General features: G+C 31.6%; 2 protein-coding genes across 3 annotated transcripts; one reads left to right on the top strand and one right to left on the bottom strand.

Annotated features, from left to right (window-relative positions):
- Positions 1 to 3,069: 3,069 nt before the first annotated feature.
- Positions 3,070 to 5,819, top strand: LOC109808020 (flavonol synthase/flavanone 3-hydroxylase). Its single transcript, XM_029273441.2, has 3 exons — positions 3,070 to 3,611; positions 4,970 to 5,297; positions 5,402 to 5,819. The coding sequence occupies exons 1-3, from the start codon at positions 3,151 to 3,153 to the stop codon at positions 5,612 to 5,614; spliced, it is 1,002 nt and encodes a 333-aa protein (XP_029129274.1). The 5' UTR covers positions 3,070 to 3,150; the 3' UTR covers positions 5,615 to 5,819.
- LOC109808018 (fluoride export protein 1) lies at positions 5,389 to 10,503 on the bottom strand. 2 transcript variants are annotated; one of them, XM_020370816.3, is made up of 7 exons: positions 9,383 to 10,503; positions 9,177 to 9,254; positions 8,825 to 8,923; positions 8,106 to 8,298; positions 7,524 to 7,942; positions 6,746 to 6,873; positions 5,389 to 5,527 (listed from the first exon to the last, which is right to left on the bottom strand). In XM_020370816.3, exons 1-7 carry the CDS (start codon positions 9,713 to 9,715, stop codon positions 5,518 to 5,520), a joined length of 1,260 nt encoding a protein of 419 aa, XP_020226405.1. In that variant the 5' UTR covers positions 9,716 to 10,503; the 3' UTR covers positions 5,389 to 5,517. The 2 variants fall into 2 exon arrangements, with proteins under 2 accessions (XP_020226405.1, XP_020226404.1); XM_020370815.3 differs by lacking the exon at positions 5,389 to 5,527 and having other exon boundaries at positions 6,395 to 6,873; positions 9,383 to 10,502.
- Between the last annotated feature and the right edge of the window lie 10,827 nt (positions 10,504 to 21,330).

A 21,330-nucleotide genomic window follows, 5' to 3' on the forward strand; every position in this document is an offset into this window, starting at 1 on the left:
TTCAGCTACAAATTACATAGAATTCTTTGAATGAAGTGAGGGTGAAAATAAAAATTGTTATTCAAGTTTTTCGTCAATACAGTGTTTATCATTAGATCACAATGGAATGCATGTTTCTTCTAAAATTGAAATTAGCATGTTGCAAAAATTAATAAATATTATTCTTCACACATAATTAATTATCTAGTGGATGGTGATCCACTACAAGAAAATGGTGAATAAGCGACGAAAAATAAGCGTCGGCTAATAGTTGACGCAAATAGTAGCGGAAAAGCCGACGCTATTATAACTTTCTATTAATAAACATCGAAACAAGTTCAATCTATAATTTTACAATAAGAAGCTAAATTAAGGAGGTTATTTATAACTCCATTATATGACACCAATATCATTGCTAGCTAGATACATGCATGATTTATTAATATTTGAATGTGTCATCCACACCATGATATGACATCGTTGCTAATTATGCAATGAATCTATTTATTATTTTACTATCAAAACACCTTTTTTTTCTTCTTTTCCTTTCCTCAAAGTTGCAACAACTATCATATGACTCTCCAATGTCACTTATAAGCAAAGTCACAAACTTTATAGTTCATGTGCAATTTTTGAGTGAACGACCTCTCACGCCCTTCGTTCAAACGCAAGTTTTGAGTAAACAAGCTCTAATGTTCCTTATAGGTGAATTTTATTTTATTTAAAAGTTAAATATTTAATGTTAGCAATGTATTTTTTTTTATCATGATGATTTGAAAAAAAATGTTATATTTTTTTATGTTTACCACATAAACTTGGGTATATTTCCAAATCAAAGAAAAATTTACCAACATTATGTTGGTCACGAATGGAATCATGATGAAAAATCGTAAGTAATATTTTGGATTTAAACTCTGTTGAAAAAAAAAGTAGTTGATTAAAGAGATTTCACTAAATATGATTATTCACACTTATTCATTGAATTTATAACCCTTTATGTTACTTTCAATTATATATATATATATATATATATATATATATATATATATATATATATATATATATATATATATATATATATATATCAATATCATGAATCACACTAAACTAGTTTAAGAATTATTTCAATCATATTAATAAATCAGTTCTAAAGCAAATATTTTTATAAACATGTTTAAAATTGGTTTATAAACAAATTAATTCCAAACTTATTTTAAGAAATTCACAGTTTTGAATCAAAAGTTTTTTAAGAAAAAGACTCTTTTTTTTCAAAATCGTGAACACAATCATAGGTTAGTACAGTCTTATTTTAAAAGACAAATTAAAAACCTTACACTAGCTAAACATCTAACTTGGACACTAATCAAGTATAATTAGTGAGATATTATTCACTCCTAATTTTAAAAAAATAATTCTTTAAGAAGTAAATATTTGTATTTAAGAAATTGTTACAGATTTTAGATATATATTTTAAAGTTTTTATTTTATTAAATTAATTGAAAATTAATTATATTTTATCACCTTTTAATAAAGTAAATGAATGATAATGAATTAACTAAAATTTTAAAATATATTTTAATTAAAAATAATTTTTTAGTCAATACAGTGACTAAAAGTATTATAATAAATAATTAAATTAAAAAAAATTCTTATAATGGTTATTTTTTTAATGATGCTAAATTAAATATTCTAATTATTTTACAATAAATTAAAATGAAAAGATAATAAAATATGTTAACTGATGTTCTAAATAAAATGTTTTAAAATATTATAATAAAAGAAATTCAATATTAAATTAAAAGATTATAAAATTATAACTAAAATCATAATAAATATTCTGATATTAAATTTATTATATATTAAAATTAATTAAATATTTATATCAAATAAACTAATACAGATTTTAGATTTTATTTATTATGTTTTATAATCAAAATAAATTCAATATTAAATTAAAAGATTATAAAAAATTATAACTAAAATCATAATAAATATTCAGATACTAAATTTTTAAAATATATTTTAATTAAAAATATATTTTCGGTGAATATGATGGTTAAAAGTATTTTTATAAATAATTATATTAAAAATAAATTTTAAAATCTTATAAAGGTGTTTTTTTTAATGATGTTAACTTAAATATTCTAAAAATTTTAGAATAAATTAACATTATCTACAAAAAAAATCGTAAGTAATATTCCATACATAACTAACATTATTTACTAAAAAAATTTCGTAGGTAATATTCCGTAGATAAATAAACATTATTTACAGGAAAAATTTTGTAGGTAATATTCCTTTGATAACTAAACATTATCTATAAAAAAAATTTCATAAATAATATTCCATAGATAATAATAATTTTCTTGTAGTGACCTTAGTTAAGAAATTATAATTAAGTTTTATCCTTATTTTAAAATCTGTCATATTATTTATAAGATACATTTTATTAATTAAAAAAATACCTTTATTATTTTCAGAAAGTTTGATGTCTTACAATTATTCTTGGAAGTTAGAATAAGCACCCATCTGGACTTAAATTTCAGAATCAAAGTTCATATTGAACCAACTTAGATGTTATGTAAGCTAGTACAATACAATTAATGCATCGTACATACTCGAGCAAATATATATCTATATATATTAGAGTTAATTACTTATATACCGAGAGTATAAAGTTTTTTTATACTGATAATCAATCATATCTCTTAATAGTACTATGTTATTTGCTTATTTAATTAAATAAAAATAAAATAAAATAATTTAGAAGATATGATTGATTGTGAGTGTAAAATACTTTACACTAACAGGATTTAACATGCTTTTCAGCGGAGAAAAGCCTTCTCATTCATGCAAGTGCAATTGTATGCCGTCTTTCATTGCGCCCACTCACTAATTAGAAATCGACAATTGTGGGGTGCTCACCTATAGCAATTATAAGTATAGCTAAAAAATGTTGCCGTTCATGCAGGTAACATGCAATTGTACATCCTTTTGCATTGTTTGATTGCACCTACTCATTAATTAGAAATCAACAATTTTGGGTTGCCTAATTATGCTATTTATATACGGTTAAACGTGGTGTATCTTATTTGATACGTTTCTCATTTGATTATTAAGACAGCAAACTCGAGGAAAACTAAACAAGGGAAGATTATAGGAAGAAAAAGAATGGAGGAATTGAGGGTGCAACGTGTAGCTTCTGAGTCGAAGGATAGCATTCCTACTGAGTTTGTTAGATTAGAGACAGAGCAACCAGGCAAGACAACTGTTCATGGAACCCAATTGGAGGTTCCTATAATTGATTTTAGTGAGCCTGATGAAGATAAGGTGTTGCATGAGATTATGGAGGCAAGTCGTGACTGGGGCATGTTCCAAATTGTGAACCATGAGATACCAAGCCAAGTTATAGAAAAACTTCAAGCCGTGGGAAAACAGTTCTTTGAGTTGCCACAAGAAGAAAAGGAACAATACGCTAAGCCTGAGAACTCTCCATCTATTGAAGGTTATGGCACAAAGCTTCAAAAGGACGTGAATAACAAGAAAGGTTGGGTAGATCATTTATTCCACAAGATATCGCCACCTTCAGACATTAATTATCGCTTCTGGCCTAAGAACCCTCCTACATACAGGTTATACTTTCAAGCTTTTTTTTATTTTTTTTATTTAATTTAAAAAATCATTTAATACTTTATTTTATTAATTCAAATCAAGATAATCATACAAATATTTTATACGTTAATTTAAATTTATATAACAAAATATTAAATAATTTTAAATTTTTTAACGAATATGCCTTGATTTATATATTAAAAATTTTTAATTCAACAATTAAATTATTAAAATTTGATATAAAATACAAGTTATCGAGTGAAACAAGTCTATTTCTCTTTCTCTTTCTATATATATATATATATATATATATATATATATATATATATATATATATACACGCATACACACACATACATATGCATAGATCATGTTTATAAATTTTTTAAAAATTATTTTCTACTTTATTTTATTAATTTAAATTGATAAATAATTATAAATATATTTTATATATTGATTTAAATTTATATAATAAAATATCATATGATTTATATAACAAAGTATCACACAGATTTATTATGATTTTGTTTTCGTGTCTCACATACTTTTTAAATTTATGATACTTAATTTTCGTGTTTTAAAAACTAAAATAAGTAAATAGTGGGTAGGAATTTTTTTTTAGTATCGTTGTGATATATAACTTCCATCGTATTCCTTCGTGTTTTATTTACTGATCAATTTAATGACGTTTTCAATCTTACCTAAAATTAAAAATAAAAAACCTTAATGACCTCTTATTGTCGGAGTTATTGATGAATAAGCGCTAGTTTCGAAATAAATTATTTCTACAAAATATTTTTTCTCAAAAAAAATCTCTTAAGAAGATAACAAAATAATTAACTACCAGTTTTTTTTTATTAATTGTATATTTCCAGTTATTGCTATTAATATTACTAATATTATTATTAAATTATAAGAGTCTAATTTTTATGTAAACACTAAGAAGTTTTTTATCAATTAATTAAAATTATGTTAAGAACAACTTTTAAGATAATTACATAAAATTATTTATACTATTAATAAAGATGACACATAATTTTGGTGTACTCATTCGGTTGACTATTTTATCCCTTAATTTTCTTTTTTTTTTCTTATATTATTATTTTTATTTAGTTTTTAATTTCTTTTTTCTCAAATTTTTCATAAATTTATTTTTCAACCATTTTACATCTTCTAAATAATTACTTAAAATTGTTCACATCCTCTAAGTTTTCCACACATGTTTAACTTAAATTATTTATTAGTTATTTTTAAAACGTATATGAAGGCACAAAGTTTCTTCTAGCTACATATAATAAATGTGTTATTTTATGATATTTATTTAAAAAAAATTATATACATGGGGAATAATGAATGAGGGTTTATTTGATGGGTGCAGAGAGGCAAATGAGGAATATGATAAGTACCTACATGGGGTTATCGACAAGTTGTTCAAAAGCATGTCAATAGGGTTGGGACTTGAAGGACATGAACTAAAGGAGTTTGTTGGAGGTGACAGCATTGTTCATCTTTTGAAGATCAATTACTACCCACCTTGCCCATGCCCTGATCTCGTCCTCGGTGTGCCACCTCATACCGACATGAGTTGTATTACCCTTCTTGTGCCCAACTATGTTCAGGGCCTTCAAGCATCCAGAGATGGTCACTGGTACGATGTTAAGTATATCCCCAATGCTTTGGTCATTCACATTGGGGATCAAATGGAGGTAATGTATCAACTTGTTTCACTTTAAGGACAAAAATAGTAAATATGTTATAATTAGTAGACCATCATATATCATATATCATGTGTGTTTTATTATGGTGACAGATAATGAGCAATGGAAAATACAAGGCAGTGTTTCACAGGACCACAGTGAGCAAAGACGAAACAAGAATTTCGTGGCCAGTGTTCGTAGAGCCCCCACCGGAGCATGTCGTCGGCCCTCACCCAAAGCTGATTAACAAAGACAACCCACCAAAATATAAGAGCAAGAAATACAAGGATTATGCTTATTGTAAGCTCAATAAGATCCCTCAGTAAATTAAATTAATCAACCATCACTACAGAGTGCCATGCTGCACGTATAAATAAATGTTACCTACTTTCTTACTTTAATTTGCCGAGTAAACGTTAGTCTAGTGATAAATATGGAAAACAGTTTATAGCTAATATTATATTTTTTGAATGTATAAAATAAAAGCATAACAAATATGTATTGTTATTGTACAAAATTTTATATTCTCAATTATATTTGTTATGACTTATTGTAAAGGATTGTGCTATTTTTAGTTTGTTACATTATGCTTTCGCATCATGCATGAAGCTAGATCTTAACTACCAACAAAAAGAAATTACTGAAACCAAACTAATCCGCAACATTATATTTAAGTAGCATATCACCAATTAAGCTTGCATCATATTATCAATACTCACCTAACCTATTAATATCCACACACATAATATATTTAAGTTGCATATCACCAATTAAGCTTGCTTCATACACACATAATATCCGTACATATCAAAGCAATACTCACCTAACCTTTTAGGTAGGTAAAGGAACAGAACACTTTTTTTAATAAGTCAATACCATTACATTTATTGGGGGGCATTAATCAAAGCCTATATAAATCCACCTCAGAAGGGTTGTCATTAATTTGCCGCAACTTTGCTAATTATGCAGCTAAGTTAAATAGTCAACAATTTTTTTTTCTCTTCCATTAAGCTGTATTCACTCCTATCAATACCACCACTTTGTGAAAACTTAAGCTAATGATAATTTATTTCAAGATTAAAAAGTTCTAACACTTCCTTTGCTCATTTTTCTACATCAAGACATGAATGTATATTATTAGTCAGAAGTGATTTATCAGCTTAAAACCTCGCTTTACACCCAATTCTAATATCGACAGATGTCACAATCAAGAGTAGTAGATACATTACTCTGTTTCTCTGAACTGTCGACTCATTCTCTACAAAAACAATTCGTTATCTTTAAGATTGTGGTGAATCTTCTATTGTTAAATGTTGTACCACATGAAGTGCAAAAACAAGATTGCCTTATTCAATTGCTACGAGTCAATGTCAAACCCCTTTGTCCAAACAGGGATGCAGTATATTAAGATTCCCAAAGAGAATGACAAAAATACTGTAATGATGGCATATGCATACGCTCTCCAAGGATGATTGCTTTTTCTCATTGCATGAAACTCAGCAGCGAAAGTAGAGACAGTACTCAGACACCCCATCAGACCAAATTGTATTCCTGCTACCACTGTATCACAATCCCTGGTGTTCACCTGCATCAAGCAACCGATCAATGGTTGTGACTTGTGACCATCAAAATTTTGATGCACAGTTTTCTAGATTTTTGTATTAGGATGCAGGTCCATATCATCAAAGAATTGAAACAGGAAGCGTAAACCCATTTAGAGCATAGGAGTTACAATCCAATATAATTATTAAAAAAAGATACTTTTAGATTTTATCATCATAAACCCCTAATAGACTTTCATACAAGGCATTGGATAACACCTATGCAAATATCTTACTATAAGATATGACAGAAATAAGGCCAAGAATTAATGAAGATGGTATTCTCCAATGAAGTTGAACAAGAAAGCCAATTTCCCAACAGGGGTAAATCTTACTCCAAAATCTAATTTGGATCCTATTTTTTTTCCCATAGATATTATCCATGCAGAATCTCAATACTAACAATTAAGAACTAATCTATGTTTGTAGAACATAACTTCCACTAATAAAGCATTATTTTAACAATGGAAGAATCAATATTGAGACTCTAAGAGCACCAGGTCAATCCCCTCTATCCAGGACAAGCCTTATAATCATTGGCCAAGAAGCTTGGTTTAATTTGGATCCTACTACTACTAGTTTAGAGAATGGACAATGCAATTAGGCATGGAGGGACTGGAACAAAGGAACTTACTGCATTCTTCACAGTGGCAAGTGCAGCCATAATGCAAGCAGCTGATACATTAGCAATTAAAGTTCCAAACGGAATCCATTTAAACAACCCTCCACTTCCTAATCCAAGTCCATTGAGCCTGGCTAAGAACCATCTAATCCACACACCTAGGGGTCCAACCATGCAAGCAAACCATAACTGTGCAGCATTACCACCATGCTTGAACTCATCCTTTACTAATGCACCACTGACACCCCATAATATGCCCAATATAACAAAGAACATCACCATAACTATCAACTGACGGCGGTAGCTGTCTACTTTGCAGTTCATCTTAGAACCATCTTTTCCTGAACTCATATTCATCCAGTTGAGAAGCCACCTGAAACCCTTGGCGGTTTCAATCCCAAATGTGATGGAAGAGGCAACGAGAAATAAACCTGAAAAATTACAATTGTAAAACAAATTCATCCTATTAACATTATGAGGAAATAAAAACATCAGCTTATCAACATGGGATATTAAACAAAACAAAAAAAAAATCTTTGAATTAACATCTACAAGCTTATAACTATAAAACACACGTTAAATCCTCCGATTTACCTACGGCAAAGCCAAGTGTGGCAAAGAGCCAATGCCCGGAAACACCGAGTTCAAGCATTTTTTGATTCCAACCACTGAAGGTTGTAAGGCTTCCTAAGTAACCGGTTGTTATTGCTATGGCTAGATGCTCTGACACATAAGATATGTCTCCCTTGAATACCACACCAAACCAGCCCATAAGAAATGAACCAATCTGAAACGGAATGTAAAATAATTGCTTTAGTGTATTCTGAATCAGCTTCCTTATGAGTGAAATCTAAAATGGACTAAAGTTTCATCTAACAGTAAGATTCAAATCTAATTTGCAATTGTGTTCTATACACAAAGCAACCAAGTGCTACTTGACATCAAATTAAAATTTTCAGATTGACTGTATTATAGCAAGATTCAAAACGGAATGTTTAATTGTGCACCCTGTAAATTAAGGATATAACAAAAGGCAGCTAACCTTCTGTCATGAGAAAAGGAATAACTACTTCAAGCTCAAAAGTCAGAACGTTCCTAATTGTTCTACTCCAGCTTTAAAGGTGGCACAACAAAAATTTTCTCTATAGTTAGAAAAGCAATAGATATGAAGAATTTAACATACATTGTTCTTTTAAGCAAGTTACTACCATAATGTCTGAAAGTTATATTCCTGGCCATTAGTCTTTCTGAACGCACCATAATTTGTATGTAACCAAGGCAAAGAAATAATGAAGATGGAAAAGGAAACTGACCATATTAGAAGGAAGATCAACATAAAGAATAGATTCATCGCTTGTCACATGGGCAACCCCAGGACCAAATAACTTTTGCAGTAAATATCTTGTTAAGACCTGCATAGTTAATTTGACAATTTATGTATTAGATTCTTGTGGATAACTGCCTGTACTAAAATAAAATTTGATAATAAAAAAGATATAATTGTGCTAATAGCAGCTGCAAATTTGCCCTAATATCTCAATGAGCAAAAGAATTATGAATTAAAACAATGGGAATCATTACACTGCACCAGAAGAATACTATGTTGTAGCATGCCAAGGTAGCTCTACATCTAACAATTCAAGCCAAAAAGATAGCATATATTACCCCAAGAATTCCAAAAACAGCTAAATGAACCATACATGAAATGTAGTCCAACAACTCTGGCAACCCAATACGGGGATCCTGAAAACAGACAACAAAGTGTAAAGCAGCATGATATGACAATATTTGGGTCTATCACAAACCATATATGGCTAATTAAAAACCAAAATCTGAGAGCACATGGAAATCAAGAGTTGAAGAGAGCTCACTTGTTTTATGTCTTCAGAACCCACAATTGCATCAGTGGAAAGAGGGGATGTGGATATGAGTGGAGGAGGCAAAGGCATAACAGAGGAGTTGGGATGCAATCTGTAATCCTCTGGAATGGAAACAACAGCTTCATTTTCTGACCTGTTGTCGAAAGACAGGTTGAAGTTGCTGCTCTCACTGAACCTTCTGCTTGGAAGAGCACGATCCCCAATGTCTCCGGCCTCTGAAACACTCTCGGACTCGCCATCATTATCTGTATGGTGGCTTATGTGACTTGATATGCTCAATGAACGCCTTCTGATCGAAGAACCAGCACTGTTTATTCTCTCCATGTGAACGTGACACAAACCAAAAGACTTGTTTCAACACCTTAAACTGCGTTGAACACCCAACTAAATAAATACCGGGTTGACTAATGCACCCGTCACCAATACTGACCTTGTTTCTTCTCTTCTTTACGTGTGTTATCAAAAAGATGACCGGATTCTAGGGACTTCACAAGTTTGATTAACAATTTGATACTTGCCCAGTTTACTATACGTTTAGATTTGTAATAATAATTATTCTACTTCGCATCCCAATACAACAATAGTTTAAATCAAATAGCACATGAAAAATAAACAATTTCCATCCCAACATAAAGAAAATGAAACAAACACATTATTATCAATATCGGTCAATTTAATACTGGATGATGCACATAAATAATTAAATACAGAAAACGTATGGAGTCTACCCAAATAAAAAGAGATAATAAAATTATAAGCAATAAATAATCAATGATGTCACCAAAACTGTTCTCGACTACTTGGCAAGTTATGTACGCCACTTGTTAGAACTACTAATTGTGTTAATTGAAATAACCTATCAAGCATTAACGCATGAGTAACGGGAGTTTAGGGACTACGGTTCAAAAATTCAATGGCATAATGAATTACTAGACCTGGACTAGACAAATTAAAATTGGCACAATATTAACCGTACGAAAAAAAAGGCATAATATGTGAAACAAAGGAGATTCATTCGTAACGAGCCGTTTTCACGTGAAAAGAAATATGAAGCTACAACTACGAAACATGAGAAGTGAGTTGGGACTTGGGATAGGTATTTTGTGGTGAATGATAAGGAGCCAGCCTATGTGGTTATATGTGATCATCCAAGACAGCATGTTTACACGTGTCCTAACCTAATCAAGAACCTGTTTTAAGAAATTTATCATTTCTATGTTAAACAAATTTTCTTTTTGGATTATGTGGTATTTGTGTTAAATAGTAATATTTTTGGCATGACCACACACAGAGGCTCACATTTGCCTTTCCCTTACGGAAGGTGCCAACTGGAAGATTCCCTAATTTTGAGCCGTAGACTGCTTCCCCTTCCAAATCATCCAAAACTCAGTTGCATCTACCTCTTAATTCACGAGAAACGAAACAAAGGGAACATATTCTTTAATACAATAAATATTATACGTAGGGTATCTTAAAATTTCTCACAAGGAAGTACTTTTAACTAATCTAGTTCAATAAAAGTATTATAATTTACGCAAACAATGTTAGAACTAAATGATCATATTTTATTATAAAAAATTATAATGAACATTTTTAACGAGGTTCAAAGTTCAAACTTCAAAGAGCATGCAATTGCTTCTTGTATCTACCTGACATAACGTAATATACGACTTTTCTAAGGATGAAACAGAATTTAGCATGGCCCAACGTTTGCTAAATCTTATTTCGGAGATGCTCATGCACATCAAATAGTACATTTTCAAATGAGATGAACTCGTATTTTCAAAAAAAAAAATGAAATGAACTCGAACTAATTTAATTTTCTTTTCTCTATTATTTTTTATTGTTTATTAACGTTTTATAAAATGTAATATATATATATATATATACACACAATTCTATGTAATTTTAGTTTGGTCTTTATAATTATTTTATAAATATTTAAAAATTTAAAATTATAAATATGTCAATCCAATCTAACATGAGTTTTATTTAGTTGGTTCTGATTGGTTAATTAAAAAAATCTTGAAATTTTTTTATTCAACTCAATCTCATTTAGTTTGATTGATTTGAATATATTTTTATTCAAACTTGACCGAACTTTTGTGATTACTCCGCCATAAGCAAATACAGCCTTTGCTTTTCAACCTTGGATATTGGGCCGAAACTGGGACCTCGATGGCCCAATCATGCCATAGATGGACTGTATAGACGAACAAACTCAAGCGAGATCCTCGTTGATTGACCCTTTATGAAGTCTCTTGAACAAATAACGTTCCATATGCAGAGACCTATTTCATCACAAACAAGATAAAATACTATAGCCTAATGATATATACACTTCATATATTTTATAAATACACCTTTAATTTCTTTTTTAACTTATTTAACATTACTTATATATAACAGAAATATATAATTGGTTAAATTTCTGGTATTACCTACTTCGATCGTAAATGACGATGGTGGATGATGGAGATAAAAAAATATTGGTAAGTTAAATTTGTCATACTTCTAAAAAATAAGATTTGAAATGTTAACTTTAGCATTCTGGAAAGTACTTTCCAGAATAATAAAATTATTGTTTCGGAAAGTATTTTTCGGAAGTGTGTTTCTTATATAATTCCGGAAAGAACTTTCCGGAACAGTAATTTTAGTATTCTGAAAAGTACTTTCCAGAATTATGTAAAAAAACATTTCAAAAAATACTTTCTAGAACAAAAACTTTACTATTCCAGAAAGTATTTTCTGGACGAAAACTTTATTATTCCGAAAAGTACTTTTTGGAACAAAAACTTTACTATTCCAGAAAGTACTTTCCGGAACAAAACCTTCTTATTATTCCCCTTTTTCGATCATATCCACAAACCTGCTTATATATTATTTTCTAAAATACTATATTTTTCTTTTAGTACTATTATTATATTTTTATCTCTCATTATAGTTTATTTATTTTGTAATTTTATTTTTATTTGTATGTGCGCATGAAATACATGTTAGGAAAATGCTTGAGGAGAGGAATATATCAACTAATGGAACAACAAATAAGACTATTGACTGTAGTAGTGTATTTAACACTAAAGAGGTAATTAAACAATTAATTATTTTTGTTAAGTTATCAATATATAATAATAATAATAATAATAATTGTATTTCTATTTATATGTTTAGGTTTTTCCATCTCGAGACGCTTTGTTAGATTGGGCACGATATGTTGCGAAAGAAAGTAGATTTGTCCTTATTATTTTTAGGTCAGATACAAATACAGGAAGTGATAAAAGGAAGACATTTGTAATTTTGAGTTGTGAAAGAAGTGAAAAATTTAGAAGATCAAACTAAAATGCATTATCTAATAAGGTGACTAGTACCAAAAAATGTGAGTGCCCTTTCAAACTAAGGGGAACAACTTCAAAAAAGTTTGGAGGATATATGGACCTTAAGATAATGTGTGGTTATCATAACCATGATTTAGCGGAAACATTAGTGGGTCATTCATATATTGGTCGATTGAGTGCTGAAGAGAAGTCTTTAGTTGGTGAAATGACAAAGAACATGGTAAAGCCAAGAAACATACTATTTACATTGAAAGATCGTAATGTGCATAATTTCAGTACTATTAGACACATTTACAATTATCGACAAGCTTATTGATCCTCTTTGAAAGGTTCTAGAACAGAAATGCAACATCTGTTGAAATTATTAGAACGTGATAAGTATGTATATTGGTATAGAAAGGTGGATAATTCTGATGTTATCAAAGATATATTTTGGTCACATCCAGACTCCATTAAAATTTTTGGTACTTTTCATACTATTTTGCTCATAGATAGTACTTATAAAACCAACAGATATGGGTTGTCATTACTTGAGATTGTTGGTGTCACTTCAACAGAGTTAACATGCCTAGTGGATATGTGTCTCCCATGGTAAGCAATTGTTGAGTGTCTTTTATGCATGATTTGCACTCAACTTTTGGTACTCTTTTTGGTAATTGTAGATATTATATATGTTATTTTATCCCCTTAATTTAAAGAATCGAGTTATACTATAAGAGTAGAGGAGTAGTAGCAAAATCTTAAGGAATTTCCTCATTTTTTGCAGGTTTTTTGGGAAGGCAGAGATCCATAGCCATAGCTTTGAATCTGGAGCTCGAGCTGTGGAAATCTAGGAAGGAATTAGAAATCCAGAAAGTTGAAGCTATAGCTGTGGATCTAGAGCTCGAGCTGTGGAATTCTGGGAAGGAATTAGGAGGTCAGAAAGTTGCAGCTATAGCTGTGGATCTGGAGCTATAGCTGTGGAAATCTGGAATGTGCATTTTTGGATCCAGAAAGTTGGAGTTATAGCTGTGGATCTGGAGCTATAGCTGTGGAAATCTGGAATATGCATTTTTGAATCCAGAAAGTTGGAGCTATAGTTGTGGATCTGTAGCTATAGCTGTGGAAATCTGAAATACAATTTGAAGCTCCAAAGAGTTGAAGCTAAAGTTGTGGACTCACAGCTAAAGCCATGGAAGCACCCAGGACCCAACAAAAAACTCCAGAGATCCACAGCCATAGTTGTGGCTTCACAGCTGCAGCGCTGGAGGTTCCTTAAGCTTGAAGGAGTTGCCACAGCTATAGCTGTGGAACCACAACTATGGCTTTGGAGGTTTCTTCACCTTGAAGGACTCTCCACAACTATAGCCGTGGATCTACAGCTGCAGCCGTGAGAGTAAAAGTCACTTTTTGGCGCTGTTTTGAAGCTCATATAAAAGGGGGGAAAAGGAGAAACAGGGAATCACGAAAATTATAGAGAGAGAAACAGATTGAGGAGCCCGGAAGAGGGAAGAACGAAGGGAGAACAAAGACTTGGAAGCTGAATCCTTTGGGAACGAAGATCAACTCCATTTCTTCATCCTTTACTTTGTAATTTCTTCTTTTCACTCTTTGATCCTGTAATGGCCATGTGTGGCTAAACGCATTAAGGATTGGTTGAATGTAACTACTAACTCTTCTTCTTAAATATATGCATTTTGATCTCATTATTTGTGCTTGATTCTTCCCTTAATGCTTATATCGGCTTGATCACCCGTTGTATGATCTTTGGTTTTTGAATCCATTTGGAAAACGTTTTTGAAAACCCGAACTGAATCTTGCACCTAATCAATTCTTGTTCTAGGAATAGACTTGATTTGGTTAGTCACATTGTTCAAGTCATTGTTCTTAATGCAAAGTGTTAAACTCAAAACATAGAGGAATCATGTTTTGAGCTTAATGACTTTAGGATTCAACCTTGAGGAATCTTGTTGGATTACTTAATAAACGTGGAAATAATGGAATTAGAATCGCATGTATTTTAAGAAGATTTATGAGTTAGCAAGTGGTCCTGAACCAATCCTTGTTTCTTAACTATTATTTTTACTACTTTTAGTTTATTGTGTGGTTCTACCCTATTTTCACTCAGTTGCAATCATAACAACATTCTCATTTAAATCATTAGAGAAAGAATTACTAAACACTCAAATCCCTTAGGACAATATTTGAATACTACTTCGAAACTTGGTTCACTTGCCAAGTAGTGTGTTTGCGAAAACCCTCATCAGCAATACAGCATCACAACAAAATTCAAATTCTTGGCAACTGTCTACAAACAAAGAACAAAATTCAGGCTCATTTTCATCTGTTTCATATGTTAAAAAGGAGCCTAATGACCTGTTTAATGAGCATCAACATAGGCATAGTTTGTCTAAATTGCATGGGCTGTATTCTGTTAATTCGGTGCAAATTGAACAGGGTAGCAGTGCTAATCAAGGCACTCTAAAGGAGGAGTTTTCAAGAGGCCTTCTAGCATCCACAAGTATGCCACATACGACATCTTCTACCTCGCAGCCTCTCAATTTTACATCCTCTTCTATATCTCAATTGGACTATGGTGCCACTGCATACATAGATATACACAATTGCACTATTTTAATTTTTTTTATTCAAATCTAACATAATAAAACATGTCAACCAGAAAAATATCCGTTCCAACTCAGACACAGATAGACATTTCTATCCTTTCATGCTTTTCAGCTCAGTTATTATTTCGAAATAATACCAAATTAGTGAATGTATATGGAAGATATGTTTATAGCTTTGCTGATAAGGTGAAAGGATTTCCTGGGAGGGCAACATGGAAGGTTGGCAAAGAGGATCCAAGAAGGGTGGTCCATGCTTTGAAAGTTGGCATTGCTTTAACACTAGTTTCTTTGTTGTATCTGATAGAGCCATTGCTCAAAAGGATAAAACAAGACAAGAATAAGACAGATTCTTACTATATCTGTCATACTTTAACAACAAAATAGGAGAGTTTCTTACTCAAGGCTAGCACACATAATAGAGCAATATAATAGGGAAAATAACCTAGCATGATCCTTTAATGCTCTGTTTATTTGCTATTGGACAATACGCTTCACTTCATCAATTGTCATCTAGGAACAGTGATAAAACTAATGAGGACATCCTTTTCCCTACTCCCAACACGTGCCATGATCAATGTTTGTCTAGTTATACCCAAATTTCAATGCCTTCTATTGCCAATCTTTTATCAAATATCATCTGCAAAATACCAGAAATCTTCCTACAACTCTTGCACGTCTCCTACACATAACAATAAAGTTAGAATTATCTAATGCAATTTGAAATGAAAATATAAAAAGTTATTTAAATGAATGACATAATCTTACCCCTACAAAATGAGGGTCACTAATACTTGGATGGTGAGAAATTGTAGCAGGTTGCATTTGAGGCACCTTAGAAGTCTCTCTCTCCTGTTGTGGAATGATTAACGGGTGAGAAATTCGTGAGAACCGTTGCATATATCCATCTCCACAATTTGTTGAATGCTCTAGTTGATGGCCTGTAGCAGCAACATCCACCACATAATTTGCATAGTGCAACCATCTATCATCAATCTCCTCAGGAGAAATCACCACACTAGTAACATGTTAAGGTGATCTCGGGATGTGTTGAACATGTCCATATTGATGTAATACTTGCTCAGGCAAGTGTGCTTGCATGTAGGTACCCCACCTAAGCCATCCTGAATATAGTGTTATATCTTCAAATAGTCGATAATCTCTATGATGACTATAAGGCATCCAACAAACTTCATTAATGATGATTGCATCCAGTTCCCTCCTATACGGAAGCACATGGCCTATACTCTTGCTATGTGACCAACAACTAGCACAAGGATTTTGCTCCAAGTATTCTATGGACAATTGACGAGAACTAATCTGAGGAAAGTGCTCCAATACCCATGCCTTCAAAATTTAAATTCAAAAGCAATACAAAATTTTTACGTTAAGCATAAAATAGTATGAAAAGTTTTCACCTGTAAAAGGGTCATGTAGCCACCTATCGCTTAGTGTTATGGACACAAGCATCACCCAAGTACTTATACAAGAATGTCAAGGTAGTTGCACCCCATACATAATCACTGCAAGTTGAAAGGCCATGAAATAGGTTCAAGAATGCTACATCCACATATGTTGCACTCTTGTTAGCAAAAATTGTGCAACCAACCAAGAATAGAACAAAAGCCCTTGTAGAAAATTCCCAACGCTTCTCTTGGCACCTCACATCATAAACATCTCTCAACCAACTCATGCGAACATGAGCACCTCTTGTAGCCCTTATCTCAAGGATTGCATCCTTGTGTGAGACTCCTAACAAATCCTCTAAGTATACACATGCAATGTCATGGTCCATGACCGACTGACTAAAATGTGCACCGCTAATTGGTAGGTGCAATAAGCATGACACATCATCAAGAATGATGGTCATCTCTCTTATTGGCAAGTGGAATGAACTTGTCTCTGGATGCCATCGCTCAACAAATGTAGATACAAGACCTTTATCCACCATCTGGTAGTTGCAAAGTAGAAGTGATGCCAAGCTAGGCTTATCTACCAATTTTTGTATTTGGTGGTGCTTGATGACAAAAGTTTATTAAACATCAAATTTAAAAAATCCAACAACATTAATTACCTCGCCACTCCATAAGCGGGTTGCAACATGGTCTGAAAAATTCCTAAAGATCGACAAATCCTCAAGGCCTCCTAGAAAGGACCTCGCTACTTGAGGGTTCACAACACCATCTAACATGACCTCTTGAGGCTCCTCGTGATCATCGACTATAGGTACTTGAGCATTCACATGTTGCCTATCTTTTGTTAGTCGTTGACACTTTCGTGCAATGCTACCACCTCTTGTTCGTACCATAACTTCGCATACTAATAGATGATCGATCAATTTCAAAATACAAAGATAGTTGATCAAGCAATTTCAAACACACAAACCCTAGAAAGAATCCTAAAAATAAATGTAGAGATGAGAGAGATGTTAATAAAACAGAGAAAGAATAAGCGATAATAAACTAGAAACAACAAGAACAAAAGAATATAGAAGAAGGTGGAGATAGTGAGGAGAATTACTTGGAGGAAAAATGCATATGACCTCACACATTTTCCTTCGACACTAAACTCGCGCGCTTACAGCTTATAACAAAACCAAAAAAGGAAGAAGATATTGCAAAAATTGAAAAGGGTAGAAGGGAAGGTAGGGAGGTCGGAGAAGAAAGGGGGAGCATGGATAAGAAAGAAGAACAGATGTGCACAAAAAAGAAAGAAAAAGAGAGGTGCAAATCTGAAAAATTATAAGTTAGAAAAAATATTAAGGGTAATTTAGGAATTTAATATATTATTTAAAAAAAAAGAATGTATTTATAAAAAAATGGAGGTGTGTTTATCATCGGTCAATACTATATTATGGAACCTTGGACCAAAAATTGTTTTTATCTCCATGTCATTGATGATTAATATTACCGAAAAATCTTTCTGACTACCTTTAGATTTGGAACTAAAATTTTACTAGATCCATGGATATTCTAAAAAGGGTGACATTTAAATTGTTCTGCTTCAAATTATTGTTGGGTACCAGAGGGAAAAGAAAACTTCAACAGCGGAAGCACACACACGAGAGAAACAACATAAAGAGAAACAAACTCATAAATTAACGTGGTTCGGCACTTCTTGCCTACATCCACAAACATACTCAACAAATTATATTATTTCTCCACTTGCAATTTTTACAAGGATAAAATTGCAAACCCTCTCATACAATTTTTGCATGGAAAAATTGCAAACCCTCTCACACAATTTTTGCACGGAAAAATTGTAAACCCTCTCTTAAAACACAACTACCCAAGTCCCCAATATACCCAAAGACTAGTGTTGTTGTGGTGAGTAGACCAAAACTATCACCCTTTATTTATAGTAGTAGTCTATCACTTCCCTTCTTCAAAACTACCCGATGTGGGACTTTGGAGGATACCCAAACACTTTGGGCACAACATATCCTCCCTTCATCCAAAGTCTCACATTAATCCATCATCATTCACAAGTTTTCTGGCGAAGCTTGGAAACCCTCCTTCACAAGTTTTATGATAAAACTTGGAAACCCTTTCCTCACAAGTTTTTTGGCGAAACTTGAAAAACCCTTCTTCACAAGTTTTCTGGCGAAACTTGGAAACCCCTTCCTCACAAGTTTTTCTGGCAAAACTTGAAAACCATCTTCCCACAAGTTTTCTGGCGAAACTTGAAAACCACTTCTCACAAGTTTTCTGGCGAAACTTGGAAACCCCTTCCTCACAAGTTTTTCTGGCGAAACTTGGAAACCCCTTCTTCACAAGTTTTTCTGGCGAAACTTGAAATTTAGAAAATTTTTTACAAGGATAAAATTGCAAACTCTCTCATACAATTTTTGCACGGAAAAATTGCAAACCCTCTCACACAATTTTTGCACGAAAAAATTATAAACCCTCTCTTGATACACAACTACCAAGTCCTCAATACACCCAAAGACTAGTGTTGTTGTGGTGTGTAGACTCAAACTATCACCCCTTATTTATAATAGTAGTCTACCACTTCCCTTCTTCAAAACTACCCGATGTGGGACTTTGGAAAATACCCGCACACTTTGGGCAGAACAATTATGACACTCATCGTCCATATAAAAGAGAAGCAAGGATTTCTGAATAGACAGAATTGATACTATTATTATTATAGAACAGTGCAGCTTTAATGGGATGCTTAAGAATATCTGCCAAACTGCTTGGCAAAGTCTTGGTTTAATCAAATAATTTCAAGTTATAGTTGATCTTTTTCTTATCTCTAGAATAAGCATGAGTATGCAAGTTCTCAAACTACTCGATATCAAAGAACGATGACAACCAAGTTTTATCTCATTCGATGGGGTTAGTCGTAGCCCGTATGAATCTATCAATGCAATTTGACTACATCAAAAACCAAATTATGAGTTAAAGTATTCAGAGGAATATCATTTTAAAGGTTCCACCTAACTTATTAAATATATTTTTGTAGCATCTAACAAAATGAGTTAGAAAGAAAAAAAAAATGAGCTATCGGTGAAAAAGTAAAAATTCAAGACTATAAGCATCTTACTCCAGGAATGCCAAAAACAGATAAATGAATTAGACACGAGACGTAGTCCAACAACTTGGGTAACTTCTTGTCATGTTCCTGCAGGTAGATTAAATAACTACATGATTTACCCATTAGGAACATAAAATAACTTGAACTAATCCTGAAAAAAAAAATTGTTAAATGAATTCACTTGTTTGATGTCTTGATGAAGAACTTTTCCATCAGTAGAAACAGGGGTCGGAAACTGTTCTAATGGATTTACAAGATATATATAATTCAATATTGATGGATGTTGCTGCAGTTCATGGTCCCGAGGAATGTAAACACCTCCATTTTTTTGTGTGTTATCTAAAGATACCTGAATGCCATTACTTTCGCCATGCCTTGTGCCTTGAGGAGCCTAATACAATCTTTTTATCATACAATCCTTGTGCCATTATATTAATGAAGATTAAGACGATACTCTAATTTAATCTCTACATTTATTTAGATATTTTTTCTTCTCAATTTTAAATTATCGCAATACATTTAATTTTAACTTCTTGCACCAATTACTACACGTAGAAAAGTGGATTACAATGTGGTGGAATGGATAGACATTTTGGCCCACTAGTCCATTTAATTTTTAAATATTATTTTTAATTTATATTTTTATTGCATTGATATTTTAAGATATTAAGACTAATGGATCAATTTTAGGGTTTAGAATTTAACGAGTGGACAAAAGACTCCTTGTACTTATCATAGTAGTTCAACCTATCTCAAACTATTTTTATAGGTTAAAGGTGGGACAAATTGACCTGTATTGTCATTTTTATCAAATATTTTTATTTAACTTTCATTTTTTCTATTAATAATAAAGTCTAAATATACATATTTAATATATTTAAATAATTTTTTTTAACTATGTAAAAGTAAATATTAAAAAATATTATATTTAATCCAATTTTTTATACATTAATTTAATTACAAGCTTCCATACATGTTAGGTTTTTAATTTTAATAATAATTATCTTAAAAATATATATAAAAAGTAATTTTATTGGTTAATAATGTTGTATTGTCCAATCTAATTGACCAATCTTTCTCGTGAAATTTATTCAATTAAGCTCTTAAAGCAAGTGGTAGTGCATTGCTCAATCTACTAATCAACCTCTTTCACCAATTAACTGGTCAAGCCGGTTAACCTCTTTACATCAAAGACAAACTACTTAAAGTTATAATACATAGATGAATATAAAGGCAATGGTGTCAAAATTTGTGAGATTTCTTCCACAAATTTTGGGGTGTTAATATGTTCAAATATAAGTATATGATTTTTTTTTTAATTAAGATGAACACATTACTCTTTAAATATTTTAGGGACGAATAGTTACTAAGATTTTCTAAAACTGTTCCTCCATGTTAAAAGATTAAAAAAAATTACATGAACAATACATGTTAAAAAAATATTTTTGAAAAAAATGAACAA

This window comes from Cajanus cajan, chromosome 6, assembly GCF_000230855.2.
Source record: "Cajanus cajan strain Asha chromosome 6, NIPB_CcT2T_4, whole genome shotgun sequence".
Lineage (NCBI taxonomy): Eukaryota > Viridiplantae > Streptophyta > Magnoliopsida > Fabales > Fabaceae > Cajanus > Cajanus cajan.

Coding starts and splice junctions, on each gene's coding strand:
- LOC109808020 (XM_029273441.2), top strand. CDS start 3,151: ATGGAGGAATTGAGGGTGCAACGTGTAGCTTCTGAGTCGAAGGATAGC. Junction 3,612..4,969: donor AAGAACCCTCCTACATACAG/GTTATACTTTCA, acceptor TGATGGGTGCAG/AGAGGCAAATGAGGAATATG. Junction 5,298..5,401: donor ACATTGGGGATCAAATGGAG/GTAATGTATCAA, acceptor TTATGGTGACAG/ATAATGAGCAATGGAAAATA.
- LOC109808018 (XM_020370815.3), bottom strand. CDS start 9,715: ATGGAGAGAATAAACAGTGCTGGTTCTTCGATCAGAAGGCGTTCATTG. Junction 8,924..9,176: donor CTGTTTTTGGAATTCTTGGG/GTAATATATGCT, acceptor TTAACTATGCAG/GTCTTAACAAGATATTTACT. Junction 8,299..8,824: donor TTGATCTTCCTTCTAATATG/GTCAGTTTCCTT, acceptor ATTCCGTTTCAG/ATTGGTTCATTTCTTATGGG.